This window comes from Drosophila eugracilis, unplaced genomic scaffold (assembly GCF_018153835.1).
Source record: "Drosophila eugracilis isolate 14026-0451.02 unplaced genomic scaffold, ASM1815383v1 contig_367, whole genome shotgun sequence".
NCBI lineage: Eukaryota > Metazoa > Arthropoda > Insecta > Diptera > Drosophilidae > Drosophila > Drosophila eugracilis.
The window spans coordinates 3,953,425-3,966,792 of record NW_024573224.1 but is presented as its reverse complement, the minus strand read 5'-3'; the positions used below and the strand labels follow the sequence as shown (position 1 = coordinate 3,966,792).

At 40.3% G+C, this 13,368-nt stretch overlaps 2 protein-coding genes across 6 annotated transcripts in view; one reads left to right on the top strand and one right to left on the bottom strand.

The window, feature by feature from the left end:
• Window positions 1–13,368, bottom strand: part of LOC108116604 (poly(U)-binding-splicing factor PUF60-B) — a 93,454-nt gene that overhangs the window by 11,600 nt on the left and 68,486 nt on the right. The gene's annotated exons all lie outside the window — the stretch shown is intronic.
• Window positions 7,995–10,191, top strand: LOC108116605 (lipoprotein lipase). The gene is made up of 3 exons (XM_017228565.2): window positions 7,995–8,149; window positions 8,448–9,135; window positions 9,322–10,191. Exons 1-3 carry the CDS (start codon window positions 8,110–8,112, stop codon window positions 10,112–10,114), a joined length of 1,521 nt encoding a protein of 506 aa, XP_017084054.1. The 5' UTR covers window positions 7,995–8,109; the 3' UTR covers window positions 10,115–10,191.

Below are 13,368 nucleotides of genomic sequence, written 5' to 3'. Positions count from 1 at the left end.
GTGCTTGGTCACGAGCCATCATCCAACTTTTTATGGCCTCCCCGCCAAAACTGATGGCGTACACATTAAATTAAGCACTTAAAGGTGACTTGATATATTTTAGGACTTTCCCTAAGACGCAATACCCAGAGAAGCCAAGCAATCGTTAGCTAGTTTGTTGGATAAGTGGAAAAGTAAATATAAGAGCTAGGAAAATTAACTGCTAAGTATTCTATTAAATCAATTTAAGAAGATTTAGGATGACAGTAAGGACATTATTATATATTCTATGTCATATCGTCATCACATTCTAAAAAAAGCTTTCAGTGTTTTCCATTTCTAGTCAATCTAGTCAATCATACAAATAATTTGCTTACTATTTTTAAACCAGTTTTAAATCTACAACGAAAACCTATTAACACCAGAACAAGATTTTAGATTTAAGCCCTAGCAGTCTTCAGAGTTCTTAACCTTTTTTAAGCTGGTAAATCTCTTTCCTCCGCAGATACATATATATATTTTATAGAGCACCTGAAATCACCAATCTATTCCCCAACCGCCCTTTTACGACTACCCAGCTCAAAGCAGCTTGTCAGGACAAAGTACTTTCTAATCCGAACCGGCGATCCGATGACAAACTGCAATCTGAAAATAACTCAATCCACAGGACTGTAGCCTGCTGTCTGAGTGTTTTCCCTGGGGCCAAAAATTGCAATGCAATTTACCGGATCCGTTGCCAGAAACAACAATAACAATCGTCGTTGTGGGGGAGAATAAAAAACATGAGAAGGACCAAAAACAAATTGCAAGGCTTTCCTCTTCACAAAGCCTCCAACAATTTCCCAAACCCTTACCTGTCGTTTTCGGTCCTTCGTTTTTTTTTGCCCTGCATTTTTCGCCCACCCACAATCAAGTGCATAAAATTTATGTAGAGACACAAAACTGCAGCTCAGTGAAAAAACCAAAGAGCGAGAGAGCTGTATATTTTCATTGAGAAAAATGCCACAAAATGAAAATGCGATGGACGAGGCAACTCTTTTTCGGGCTAAAAGCATATGGCGCAACTTTATTGTTTTTACATTTGATTTTTCCAAACGCGTCTCCGTTTCTCGGGGGGAGGGGCATGAAAATGAAAAGCACTTGCACTGTGGCAAAGTGCAGAGGGCCCACGGAAAACGCCGCATAAACTCGGCTCTGGGAAAAGTCTATATATCATATATGTGTATGTGTATATGTGAGATTTACAGGGGGGTGGCTTTCGTCTTTTTAGAACTGGAAGGCAGCAGCGAAGCTGACTGGAAGTAACCAACCACCCTCGTTGAAAAAGAAGCGCCGGCCCGTATACACCGAGCGAAAAAATTGTGTAGAAGAGCACATTTCCACCGGCGGGACATAAATCCCGCTGTGTGTGTGCCAGCCAAGGGAAAGAGAAAGCAAGAGTAGAGCAAAAGAGATGGCTGGAAGCAAGCAACCCCCTTTGAAATCGGGGGAGATATATTTTGCAATTGGAATTTGTGTGCGCGCGCAACCCTCGGATTTTGGACGAAAGCCGACGAAAATCGAGACGATGGTGGCCGCTACCCTGGGCTGCCTTTCAGTCAACTTTGGGTTTCCGTACGTGCAATTTCTCTCGGACCGATGACGGATAACACGGACTTCGAAAGCGGGCCAGAAACTAACCCAAATCCCTTTTGGATAGCCCCCACCTATTAACCGCCACCCCCTCACCAATGTGTTTCAGCTAGTGAATAATGTGTTGCAAGATTAAAAAGGAAGAAGCTACAAGATCGGAAAAGGATATATATATATATGCCACAAAATCGGACGCTTGCCATTGATATTGTCCTGTCACAGCAGTATTGTAATACTATATCTTATAGCTTACTGCTGGGTCGGGGCATTAACATTGTTGAGCGTCATTAGCAACGAGTGGCGGCAAGGAAAACCCGAGGAAAACGCACCAAGCTTTCTTTTCCGGCTATGTGGAAAACACACTCACAAGAACACACACACACAAACACAGCAGCAGTTCGTCCATTTGCGATTGTGTGTGTATATGAGCAACCGGAAAAATCAATTTTCCATTTTTAATTCAAAGCTCACACACAGCACAGGACACTCGCACACACGCACACAACGCACGTGAATGTATATACAGATACATATACATGTATATATACTATATATATGTGTGTGTGTGTGTGTGTATCGGGCCAAAAAGGGATAAGCAGGATGCTGCAAATTCTGCAGGGCAAACGAGAAGCTGAGAGAACGAGAGAAAGGGACAGAGGCATCCTTAGAGAGAGAGCAACGAGAGAGAGATTCAGCATATAGGGATAAATCCCATTTTGTACAGGAAAAATGCTGGGAAAATTAATCAAAATTAGTTTAGGAAAATTATAGTTATTAGTTTTAAAAAGAAGAAAGCCCTTTCGATTTTGTCCACTCCTTTTTCCAAAAAGTTCTAACAGAAAGCTAATAAAAAGGCAGCGACCACTCCCTGATTTTTCTCGGTTTTCGTGGGAGTTCCTGGGTGGGCTTAAGAAAGGCATTAAGGGGATGCAGAGGCGTACCCACTTTTTTTTGGTGCTCGGAAAATTGTTGCCAACCCGAAAAGCCGGAAAAGTTCAGGGTAATGCCCAAAGTTGCACCAGAATCAGCAGAGCAGCATCATCATCATTATCAACAGCAACCCCTAAATATAATCCCAATGCATTATCTCAGTAAAGGGGCCTGCATAAGGATACCAATAGCAAACAAAAAATAAACCCAAAAAGATGACAAAGAAAGATGATGAATTGGGAGATTGAGGGCAGGGCAGCAGCAGCATCAGCGGCATCAGCAAGGACAGCTGAAAAATGGCATTTAAATGCAGTTCCGAAAAGAACGACCTCAAAATCCTCCGCTAAGGGTTGATCTCTCCTACTCTACATAAAATCTCACGTTTCTGCAGTTTTGATGACGATGATGATAATGGCCTAGCTAGGCAGGATTAGTCCATGAAAAAGGGGAGTGAGATTTGAACACATTTGCCGGCCTGCCATGCTGCACATGCTGTTGCTATTTCATCATTGTAGGGTTTATGTTTCTGTCAGTAAGGATCAAAGCCTTTTTGGGCGTTTCTCGGCAGCTGTATGTATGTGTGTGTATCTGTGTAGCTGTGTCCTGTGTCCTGTGTACTTTGCCTAAATACTTCGAAATTGGTTAAGCGTTTGTTGTGCCCATCAAATTGACAACGCTTAGCTGTGCTTGAGGTAGCCAAATTGTTTCATCATCATTATCTGCATCTGCATCTGCATCAGCCTCGGCATCCTTGTGCCATGATTAAGGATTAAGGGTTGCTGCAATTTAATATGCACCGGCGGAAGTGAAGTGCTTTTCGTATGAAACGAAAATGTCGCCGTTGACATGCAAGCAATGAGTTGGAATACTTAATTCGAGGAGGATTACTCATCCTGCATTTGAAAACTTTCCTCAAGGATTTTCTAAATTATTGCAAAATGTGTTAATTGGTTTAATATTTCTAACAAATTTTGTATGATTTTAGTAACTTTTTTGTATAAATTGTAGCTATTTATTTGTAGAGACTTAAAGGTTGACAAATCTAAACCAATTTCATTCATTTTGTTATTTAATATGTATTAACTTTAATGTAAAGGACTAAAATAAATGACAAGCCATTGATATCCTTCCAAAACTCCACATCTGATTAAGGACAATGACATTTTTTCGCACCCTAAATAAACATGTCAAAAACTTGACAGATTTTTATACCCATAAATCTTTTCTATGACGTCAAGCAACCTATATTTTAAGGACTCACAATTAACCCTTTTAAATAATTAATTGCAATAACAAAACAAAAAACGAGGAAAAAGTCTCTTCTAAAAAAATAAATAAACGGAAGCTGGTGATAAAAAGTGCGGAAATTACGTTGACCTAAAAATAAAATTGCCAACCAAGTTAGCCGGCATTGCCACCTAGACACACACACGCACACCCACATTCACACATCAAAAAAGAAGGGTAAAAGAGAAAGAGAGAAAAGGATATATATATAGAGAGGGAGAGAGATTCAGCAGGACACGCACTTGCACTCGTGCACTTCAAATATGATGAAAAGGTAAACGTTCAACTCATACAAACGCACACGACATCAAGAGAGAACCGACGTAAATGGTAGAGGATTTGGCAAGGATAAGAAGGATATATATATATATATATATATACTTGGGGCAAGGGTCCTTTCGAGACTGGCTGTGCATGTAAATGCTTGGAAGACCTGAAGGGTTAAGGTAAGTGGTTACCCCGTAACCACCGACGGCCTGATGTCCTCCACCCACATCCGCATGCAAATTGTCGGTGCTTTTGTGAGCTTATTAAGTGCTTGAAAGTGCATTACACAAAAAAAATATACACACATATAAGACAGAGGGGGAGGAGATTGCAAGAGGGGTGGGGGTATGGGGGATCAAGGACCTGCAGCCGGAAAAATGCTTTCAAGTCAAGCCACTCGGAAATGAGAACCCGGCAACTGCTGCTCCCTTTTTTCTCGCTCTCTTACACAGCAGAATGACAGCATCGAAATGGGCAACTGCACTGAGAGAAATTGTAACTTTACATGGAAGATCAATGCCAATCCGGGAAACTATTTTTGTGTACTAACAACTTATACCTTTACTTTGTTAATATTTGAGGAAATTTGTAATAAACTGATGCCTCTTTAACATCCTGGTTCTTGATGGTTATTTTTAGATCACAATTATAAAAGTTTCAGAGTAGAGAAGTGAAGTTATTTTCCTCAGTGTCACAATCCCAACACACAAAACACACATATTGCTTACAAAAACTTGTCCTGCTTTTAGTATAATTTTGCTAATTAAAAGGTGTGACAAAAGTGGGGCCAGCGCCCCATAGAAAGTCAGTCTCGAATTACGAAAAGCATCCTTCAACAAGTATGTGGCAAGGACAGTTGGCCAGGAGTCATAGGCCGCAACCTAGATGCTTTGCTCATTTGCATACAATACCGAAGGCAGGTGAAAGCCAAAGAAAGGTAGCCACTGCCAGCAAGGAGCAAGGGTGAAAGCGCCTCAGAAGACACCACTTGAGGTTGTCAGACAAACCAGACATCGTTGGCAAGTGACCACTTTGCCGTCTGAAGGACTCTGTAGAGCCGGAAATTCCTCTAGCTACTCAGTCCTCTCTGGGAAATTAACAAACAGGATGCTTGTAAATAGAAGCAGTTAGCTAAGAAGCTCAGTAGAGAGAGAGTCTTAAACGGAAATCTGGCAATTGACATAATTACATCTAAGGCTAAAGTTCAAGTATCCTGTAATAAAAGATAAAATGGCAAAGAAAAAACTTGTAGTCCTTAGGCTATTTCCTAATAAACATAATAATACTTGAAAATATAGAACAGCTGCATTTATATTTTGTCCAATAGCCCAAAGGAAATCTAATAACTGTAATAGTAATGAACTAAAGAAGACATATGCCTGTGAAAGCTCACAGAAAAGCACACATCCTGTGGATATAATTTAAAGCTTATGCTTAGAGCTTTTCCTGATAGAGACATGAGTTTCCGGTTCGAAGAACTTACATCCAGGACATGTAATAAATCAGAGTATAAAAGCTTTCCTAAAAGCTTTTCATGAAAGCTGTGCTATCCGCCAACGGATAAAGTATAAGAAGGATACATTTTAACAGAGACCTAACAGATGTCTGTTATCAATCTCAAATGCTGCAGAAAATTATTGAATTTCTATCTGTAGAAAACCTTTCTTAAGTTTTCTGTTCAAGAAAGGATTTTGTTCCTTTCGTTTGCTACTATTTTTACAAAATATTATTTTACAAATCTTAAATAATAAAAGATAGTTTCCATCAAGCAAAGAAATTCCTTGTGAGATTCTGTTCGTGCAAGTTTTTTCAAATTAATTTAAATTTCTTACCAGAAAACAGAAAATATCAATAAAATCAAATCCATATATTAAAACTAACATGCAAGCTAGCAAAATATATCCACTAATCCTAAACAGCCGCCATAATTCACATTCTAATCAACAATTTGAAGAGATACTTCCTTTGGCTGCCATCAAATTTGATGTCAACAATCTCACTCAGCCTTAACTGATGTAACAAATTCGTTTATGCCGCTCATTGTTTACCCACAAAGGGCATATACGCTGAGGCTGAGTCAGCAGCTTTGAGGCGACGCATCCTGCTTATGTTCGCAGGATGCAGTGCGACAAGTGGCACTTGAGAAAATGCTTCTTTTTTTTAGGGCTAAGCGGAATGCGGGTTGCGGGCGGATGATGATGAGATATACCCGCCTACACATGAAGGGTGCACACTCGTCTGGTAAATGCTGACACCAAAGACCGGCTCAAGTATTTTGCGGGCAAATAGTCTACAGAACGGGATACTAGCATATCCCACACTCAACCATATACTCCACATCCTCAAACAGTCTGAATATCCTTGTAATAAAAGTCACTCGAGTGACATTTTTGAGCTTGCGGCCATAAAGTAAATGGCAAACAAAGCTCAGACTGCCGGAGTTCCTTTTCCAGTCGCTGTTTTTAATCGATTATTGTCGCGTTATTGTTTTTTATACCCTCCCCACCCCGATCTCTCACTCTCTTTCTCTCTCTCTTTTTCTATTGAAAACAAATCCTGTCTGAGTGTCGTCGCATTGCAAGAACAACAACAATGGCCTGATGGCTGCAAAAAATGCAAATGCAAAAATCCAAGTGCAAAAGATTGTACATTGAACTTGTGCTGTATCATCATCATCTATTCGAGGGGGAGGAGTAGAAGTTGATTTGAAGGGGTGCGGAGGACGAATTGAAATGTCCTCGCATGCTGCTGCTGCTGCTACTGCTCCTTCGTGACATCATATTCAATATACTCGTATATATAATCCCGATAAGAGTGCGGACTTCTGAGATATGGTTACCTTCGTTTATCTTTCCCTGCTGCTGCCTGAGGGCTCTACCCCCTGCAACACACGATTTTCTCGTTGTTTTCGTCACGTTTTGCGATCGGCGATAAAACCAAAGGAAAACAGCTGAATGTCCTGAAGCAGGTCCTACGTTGTCGTCGTCGTCGTTGACGTTGTTTCTTATTTCGCAGGCAAGAAATGCACGCGCCGGATGTCGTTAAAATGGCGACCGCCACTTCCGGTGGGCGGAATTCGCGGAAATATGTGAACTTACCTGCAAAGTAAACAAAAAAACAAATGTGCAAAATTTCGATTAGTATGCTTTTGCAGCAGGCATATGAAAATTTTGTGGATTTATGGTTAAAAGGCAATTGCGAGATTGAGATACTTGGTGTATTAAATGTTAAATATTTTAGATTTTATAACCCCAAAGATGTGTAAATATTTAAAGACTTTTTAGGTTTTTAACATCTTCTTTTTATGAATATTAATTTATTACATTTTCAAGAAATTATATATATTTAAAATATCTCTCAGCCAAAGAAATATTGAAAATCTCTCCATAGTTTTCTCAAAGGGAAAGTATAATCGGACCGCGTTATTTTCAGTCAGCTTTCATATGGTTGTGGTTTAAGTTAAGCTTCAAAAGCTCGAAAGGCTGCAGGCGGTTTGATAAGGAACATAAATTTAAATGCATTTCATTTAAAAATATTATCCCTTATTAACTTGTATAACTCATAACAAATAAGATAATAATTTAAGTTATTTAACAACATTTTTTTTACAAATATTTTCAGCCCGTTTATTGACCTATCCCAAAAAATATAAATCTTTCCCTCTTACTCCCTCTCATTTTGCGCTAAATAGCAAGAAACTTGGTCAGTGGCACAGATTCCCCTTGGTCTTGCCTCCGTCTGCGTCCACTTACGGCCAGAACTTTTGTTGACCCAACAGATTAGAGGCTAATGGGAGAGCACTCTCCCAGTAATTCCCTTCCAACTCAGGCATTAACAATTACCTCTCGTTAAGAAGAAATCAATGAAGTTGAGAGTGGGAAAAAGTGTGAAGTTCTGCATATCAATAAGCCGAAAAATTATGTTTAACAAATATACAGCTAAATGCTTCGCTTTCGTTGAGTTAAGTTCAGTTTGAAATCCCAGTTCGGAGAGGAAAGAACCGATATCCGAAAAATGGAAAAAGCTGTGCATTTGGTGTTCGTTTTGCAGGCAGGTGACTATCATCATCAACAGCATCAAAAATTGCTGGAGCATTAGTAATGTACACGGAGAGAAAATATTCAGTAAACTGCTTAATAGTTCTGTAAGAAGCGACGAAAGTGTTTTGTGGTTAAAACTGAAACAGTTTTATAGATCCAAGAAACATTAGCTTGTGTTTTAGTAAAGGTTTTCCAGACCTCCTTTTTGCCTTCCTTAATTTCCTATTTTTCCCACTGTGTACCTTACTCATTTGCGAATTGGTCTAGTTGCACAGTTTCGAGCCTAATGCACTTTCATTTCGATGACACCAGTTTGTTTGTGGCTCGCTGCAGCAAAGCTGAAAGCGTCTGATTATAGGGCTGGGTCTGAGGGCTATAATGCCGCTGCAGACAACAATCAATTGCAGGAGGCGGTGGCAAAGACGAATCCAAGACCCGCAGTGCAAGTAAAAGTGACAAATGAAGTGGAAAGTGCCCTCAGAATGAGAACAATGATGATGCGGATGAGAAATCGGGGCGGTGAGCGGTGGCAGACGAACTACAACTTTGACACACAAATGCCACTGATGTCGTCTGGCCTAATGAGTCCCAGCCTGCTGCCAATATTGGATGAGCAGTCGGTGCAGGAGAAGAAGCCAGAGCAGCAGGGACATAACTTGGCCAACGAGCCCAGTTCGGTTGAACAGCAATTACTCCGCCTGCAGACTGACTACAAATTGCTGTACAATGCCGAACATCACACCTATTTTCACCTGCACACCCACGTCCCGGAGGACATCATCAACCGGCAGACAGGACCAACGAAATCCGAGAAGGCATCACCTCATCGCCGGTTATTCCAGCAGGTCGTGGGCAACACGCTGACCGCCGCCTTTGGCCTAAATGTGATGAACAAGGGCCAGTTGGTGGGCGGTCAAATGGGGGTCATCAGCGAACAGGTGAATCTCTACGATGCCGCCTCGTTGCGTCGGTCGCGCTTCAATCCCTTCAATCCCACACGGTGAGTGCTGTTGGTGGAAAGCAACACGACTATTATCAACGATTTTCCAGAGCCATTTCCAGAGCCATTTTTCGGGCTTAAAAGGCTCTCGGCAATATGGCATTTTCAGGAGCTTTAAAAGAGATTTTGGGAAATTGGAAAATCTTCTTAAATTTAAATTTTAAAAATATTTGTGATATTTTCTAGGATCCTTATACACGGATGGTTGGGCAACGCCAATGCTAACATGTACAGTGCCCTATTACCCGCCTATTTTGATCTGAAAAATGTTAGCTACAACATTTTCACCGTGGACTGGGGACGTGGAGCCATCGCTGACTATATAACGGCCAGTTACAGGGTCAAGCCGGTGGGTCAGGTTTTGGCCAAATTTGTGGACTTTCTGCACCAGGAGGCGGGATTGCGCTTTGAGGATCTTCAGCTAGTTGGATTCAGCATGGGAGCCCATGTGGCAGGATTGATAGGAAAACATCTGCAAACTGGACGTCTACGGATGATCCGAGCTTTGGATCCGGCACTGCCCTTCTTTCGGTATGCCAAGCCAATGGAGCGTTTGACCGCCGAGGATGCCGACTATGTGGAGGTGCTGCATACCAGTGTGGGCAGCTATGGCTTCGATCGACCCCTGGGTCATGTGGATTTCTATGCCAATTGGGGCAGCCAGCAACCAGGTTGTTTTTGGCATGAATGCAGCCATTGGAGGGCCTTTATGCTGTTTGCCGAAAGTCTCTTAAGGGATCGCAATACGGGCTTCTTAGCCCGTGGCTGTCCAGCCGGTGAATGGCAGCAGTTGACCCGCTTCCATCGTTGTCCAATGGATACTGGAACTAACCAGACCATGGGCGGTGATTTGGCCAACGTTTCTAGGGAATTCTTGGCCCAAAGACAGGGTGTCTATTATTTTGAAACAAACGACCAGCCACCCTATGTTTTAGCACAAAATGTCAGCTCGGAAAAAGAGGGTGGCACAAATAAATAAAGAGAGAAATGGCTGAGAGAACGTAATGAGCAAAATGCAAGTGCAGTTCGCGTTTTTATTTCTAATTAGTAAGTGCATGTGTACTACACACATACTTGTATACATTGAAACATGTGTATGTGTGTGTGTGTGTATGTTGGTGTTGTCCCATTTCTAAAAGCCGGCTGGCAAAATTAAAAAATGCTGCCATGTGTAAAATGCTTTTCATGCCAGTCCCAGGCAGTAAAAATAGCAAAAAAAAAGGAGTAAAATTTATGAAAACATCCATGCAGGAAATATAAGAACGAACACAAGACCCGACTGTAGTTCAGTCTGGAAAATCAACTAGAAATAGGTATGCCCAAAAAAATACGTATGTAAGCCCAAAAAGTAATCCGCTTTAACGAGAGAGCTCAGAGAAAAATTAAAGTATAAAATGACGTTTTTCTTCTCTTATTTATTTAGTAAATATCTTTTAAAAGTAACGTAAAAATAAGAGGACTTTATTTAATGATTATCATATTAAATCTGATTTCTTGGGTGCTTTCTCGGCTGTATCTAAAAAATCAACATACTCTTTTGAGCAACCAATGACCATGACTAACGATACCTATCAGTTTTTGAAAACAAAAATCTTTACCAAATTTTGCTTGTTTGACAAAGGGTTACATCACGTTTTCTTGTCAAAATGTGTCAAAAATACAAATTTTTAGGCTTGAATGCAGTTTTAAAGAGAATTTTATTAGGAGTTCATTGATGTATGTATTTCAACAATTATACTTTTTGTTGTAGGAAATATATCATCCACTTTTGCGAAAAATAAACTGAAGAATAAGCCTGAAGTTCCTACTAAACTTGCCTAATATACCGAGGCCAGAAGGAAATTCAAGGAAAAACAAAGAAAAGCTTCTCGTGAGTCCCATTAAAATTTCATCTGGCCTTCTGCTAACATAAATTCTAAAACTTGGCTTTGCTCACAAGTCAAGGTTTAATTGGCCAGGGCAGTAGAACACACTCCACCGGCTGATATAGCACACTTCGGGGGCATTGAGACCTTGGTTCTGGCCAAAATGTCGCACGGCTGCCGCTAATGTGATTTTTACGCATCATTTGAGTGAACAGCCAACAATTGGCCAAAGGGCACAACAACGATAAAAACTTGGCAGCTGCGGATGGCTGCCATAGCAAATTACGTGAACAAATATTGGCAAAAGCAATACAAATATTCCGTTCAACATTCTCTAGAGTTAATAGAAAAAAAGCGAAGGCAATATTTATTTAGAACATTCTTGTAATAAGTCAAGTCTATTTGAATTCATTTATCCAAGAAATTGCATACAAAATGTGTTCGCTGAACTTGCCAGCTTGTCTTTCTCCTTGCCTACTTTTAGGCGAACGTTTTTCCATGACTAAAGGAAGAGCTATGAAAATATTAAAATAAATTACATGAACTTTACAACATTGTTTCTATAGTTTTTGTTTCCATGCGATTTAAATTTATATGAAAACTTTGATGTATTTTTAAGGAAATTTCTTTACAAAGTTAGTTTGTTCATTGAATGCGCTTAATTTGTATCACATTATGGTAGATAGTTTGTTATTTATAGGTTTCTTTTTTACTTCCATATTTTTCTTACCACAAAATGGTCTCTAAATAATTCATAACCACAGAACTATGAATATTTTTAAATTGATTATTAATGTTTGCACTGAATTGAATATTTCCCCTTCACTGGCTGGCCAAAACGAATTTGCAGTCATTCGTTTAAGTTCTCTCACTTGCAGCAGCAATAATAATTGAATTAGCCTGAGACAAGCCAAGAGATTCACTTTGAGACTTTGAGAATTAAATCTTTTTTCGTTGGTTAACTTGGTCTGATTATTTTCCTTACGGCCAGACAAAAGAATGGAGTGGAAAACGAATCGAATAAAAGCCGAGTCGACTGTTGCCAGTTGTGCACTGCAAAGCAAACTGAAAATGTTCTCAGCCAAAATGGAAAGACTGCAAAAAAAAAGAAGGCAGAAAAGATGGCTAATTTGTGTCGCGTCTTCCAGCGAAGGGGTGAGAATCGAGGTGGGTGGAGAAGCGGTTGGCGGGTGGTAGGTTACTCTGGGAAGCCTATGAAATGTGGCCCGCACTTGAGCCAAAGAGTTGACGCACAAACTGCAGCAAAACTGAGCTGAAAAACCCGAACGGAAAACTGAGCTGAGCCCTCAGACAATGCATTCCTAATTCCTACCAAAAGGGTGGGAAATTGACAGGGGGTGGTGTAGGGAAGTATCCCTACCAGTGCACAGAAAGAAATATTATTTTTGCTATAAAAATATATGAACTTAAACCAAAAGTAATATTCAACAACATTTAATTCAAAGCCAATTCAAAAAACCATAAAAAAGACATAAATTTCGACTTCTCTCTGTTTTATTTTAATAGTTCTTGATAAGGAAATGGGTATAAATATAACATATATATCTATGATTTATAAAGAAAGGCAGTCCTACTTTGCTTTATCCAAAATCTAAAACATTTTCCGTGTACTAAGACTGCTGTGACTGTCTGTCTGTTCTTTTTTGGACTGGCAGCACATCAAACCGAACTGAGTGCAAGTCCCTTGGAAGCAGTCATAAAGTGTCGCGTTCCGTGCTTCCGTTCCGGTTACCTCTTTCCGTTTGCTCGCCAGCCCACCTGAGCTGCTACCGCCCCTTAACCCGCAAATGGCTTCCGGCGCACGCACCCACCCACCCCAAATGGAGGGATAAGTTTTCCAGCTGTTTGTCTCCGGCTGAAAGCGCATATTACTTTGCCCACAAGCAGCTCTTCTTGCAGTAATAAGCAGCCGGATTAGCCAAGCTATTCATCTGCTCATCTTTGGGGGAAAACCAAGAGCATTCTGCTTTCCTGGGAAACTGACGTGTATTGGCAGCCCAGCGAAACAAAAGCTGCTGCTGTTGCTGGAGCACTGGGGGAAATCTGGGATTTACAACTATAATAGGTTTGAGACCAATAATATCCTTCAGATACTAATAGAAGAAAACTCATGAAAATTGTTGTATTTACTTAAAGATAAAACTGTAACATTTTTTAAGCAATTAAAAGATATACATTTGAGATGTAAACCTCAGTAATTAAACTATCATAAGCCCAAAATGTATCTTTGTAAATGTAACCTTTTTTTAAGAGAATTTGGGACACAAATCCTGAGCTGAAACTAAAAGGGAACCTGAAGCTGAATGGAGGGCAACCAATGTTTGACAAGACTGTGGCAAAAAAAAAG

What these genes read in the sequence shown, in the direction of transcription:
- LOC108116605 (XM_017228565.2), top strand. Translation starts at nt 8,110, where the DNA reads ATGGAAAAAGCTGTGCATTTGGTGTTCGTTTTGCAGGCAG. An exon ending in GGTGTTCGTTTTGCAGGCAG is followed by an intron (nt 8,150 to 8,447) that starts GTGACTATCATC and finishes CGATGACACCAG; the next exon opens with TTTGTTTGTGGCTCGCTGCA. An exon ending in AATCCCTTCAATCCCACACG is followed by an intron (nt 9,136 to 9,321) that starts GTGAGTGCTGTT and finishes GATATTTTCTAG; the next exon opens with GATCCTTATACACGGATGGT.